This window comes from Solanum verrucosum, unplaced genomic scaffold (genome assembly GCF_900185275.1).
Source record: "Solanum verrucosum unplaced genomic scaffold, falcon-dt-bn FXZP01000300.1, whole genome shotgun sequence".
Taxonomy (NCBI): Eukaryota; Viridiplantae; Streptophyta; class Magnoliopsida; order Solanales; family Solanaceae; genus Solanum; species Solanum verrucosum.
This window is the reverse complement of record NW_026019920.1, coordinates 45,811-47,986: the sequence shown is the minus strand read 5'-3', so window position 1 is coordinate 47,986 and position 2,176 is coordinate 45,811. Positions and strand designations below refer to the sequence as shown.

The 2,176-nt window shown below is 35.4% G+C and overlaps 1 protein-coding gene across 1 annotated transcript; it reads left to right on the top strand.

Moving 5' to 3' along the window:
* Positions 1 to 250: 250 nt before the first annotated feature.
* On the top strand, positions 251 to 1,084 carry LOC125823341 (uncharacterized). Its single transcript, XM_049502732.1, has one exon. It carries the CDS (start codon positions 251 to 253, stop codon positions 1,082 to 1,084), a length of 834 nt encoding a protein of 277 aa, XP_049358689.1.
* Positions 1,085 to 2,176: the final 1,092 nt, after the last annotated feature.

Below are 2,176 nucleotides of genomic sequence, written 5' to 3'. Positions count from 1 at the left end.
TATTTTTCCTTGGTAGTATAATCAACATTCTAAAACATTTGTGGAGGAGTCAAGGTTTGATTTGGCATAGCACAAGTGCCATGACTAGGTAAGAAACTTTTATCATCTCATAACATATAATTTTGATAACTTACTCGTGACTTTTAAAACTTATTTGTGAAGTAGTTAATGATTGTTGTCAAAAGATTAAATATTGATATCTTCTTCTAGGAATTCAAATATCCCATCCAAGGATTGGATGAAGTTGGCAATGTATAGCAAAGAGTATATTGATGGTGGTGAATCATTCCTAGATTTTGCTTACTCTTATGGAGATCCTCAAGGAGAGGAAATTCAGTGTCTATGTGCAAAATGTTGTAATATTCGTTGGACTCGAAGGAATGTAGTGTATGATCATATAATAGGCTATGGATTTGTTAAAGGCCATACTAGATGGATCAATCACGGGGAATGGAATATCAAGTTGAATGTTAACAATGATATGGATTGCACACGTGATGATATTGATGGGTTGTGGAATGATCAATTTAGAGATGTTGCACATGCTGAAGGAGTTTATGATGGTGCAAATGAAGATGCCAAGAAATTCTATAACTTAGTTGAAGAGGCAAGCCAAGAATTATATCCTGGTTGTACAAAATTCTCTAAATTATCATTCACACTTCGTTTATATTTTTTGAAGTATCTAAATGGATGGAGCAATGAATCATTCACTTATTTTTTAGAGTTATTAAAAGAGGCCATGCCCGAGTTGAACATTCCTCCATCTTACAATAAAACCAAGTCTATGGTTAAGAATCTTGGTCTTGATTATGGGAAAATTGATGCATGTCCCAATGATTGCATGTTGTTCAGGAATGATCATAACAATGATGAACTTTTTCATACTTGTGGAGGTTCACGATATATTAAATATCCTGAAGTTGATAGTGAGCTTCAGCCTTCAAAAAAACAACATCGAGTTTCAGCAAAGACTTTGAGACACTTTCCATTAATTCCTAGACTCAAAAGGCTATTTATGTGTTCAAAGACGGTAGATTCTTTGAGGTGGCATGACGAGGAGCGTTCTAAAGATGGAAAGTAAAGGCATCGGGCTGATGGTCTAGCATGGAAAGATTTTAATAGGTTGCATCCATATTTCGCACTAGATTGTCGCAATGTAAGACTTGGCTTGTCAAGTGATGGGTTCAATCCATTTCGAACCATGAGTATATCACATAGCACATGGCCAGTTATGTTGATGGTGTATAATTTGCCACCTTGGATGTGCATGAAATCTGAATATTCTATACTTTCTTTACTTATACCTGGGCCGCGATCACTTGGAAATAACATTGATATTTACTTACAATCATCGATAGATGAGTTAAAATTATTGTGGGATCCTGGGATTGAAACATATGATGCTTCAAGAAATCAAACTTTTCAAATGCGAGCAGCTCTTATGTGGACAATCAATAACTTTCCTGCATATGCTATGTTATCTGGTTGGAGTACAAAAGGAAAGTTTGCTTGCCCTTGTTGTAACTATGGCACTAATTCTCGCTATCTTAAACATAGTCGGAAAATGTGTTATATGGATCATCGTGTTTTTCTACCCATGGATCATCCATGGAGATCTAACAAAAGATCTTTCAATGGAAAAACTGAATTTAGGCCTCCTCCACCTTTCTTAAAGGGAAGTGATGTGCTTAATAGCTTACATGATTTTGAAAATGTGTTTGGAAAGAATAGAAATAGATCAAATGATGGCCCATGGAAAAAAAGGTCAATTTTTTTTTAATTACCTTATTGGCAGCACAACTTATTACTCCACAACCTTGATGTAATGCACATAGAGAAGAACATAGTTGATAGCATACTTGGAACTCTTTTGGATATTTCTGGCAAAACAAAGGATCATGCAAAAGCCCGGTATGATTTGAAAGATATGGGAATTAGAAAGAACCTTCATCCAAAAGATACTGAAGATAGTAAGAGAACAAAGTTTGCAAAAGCGTGCTTCTCAATGACAAATGGAGAGAAATCAACTTTTTGTGGAGTTTTAAAGACAGCCAAGCTACCTGATGGTAGTGCCTCCAATATATCTAGGTGTGCGCACTTGGATGAAAGAAAATTGTCTAATAATAAAATCCATGATGCTCATTTCATGTTACATTACTTGCTTCCAATACCA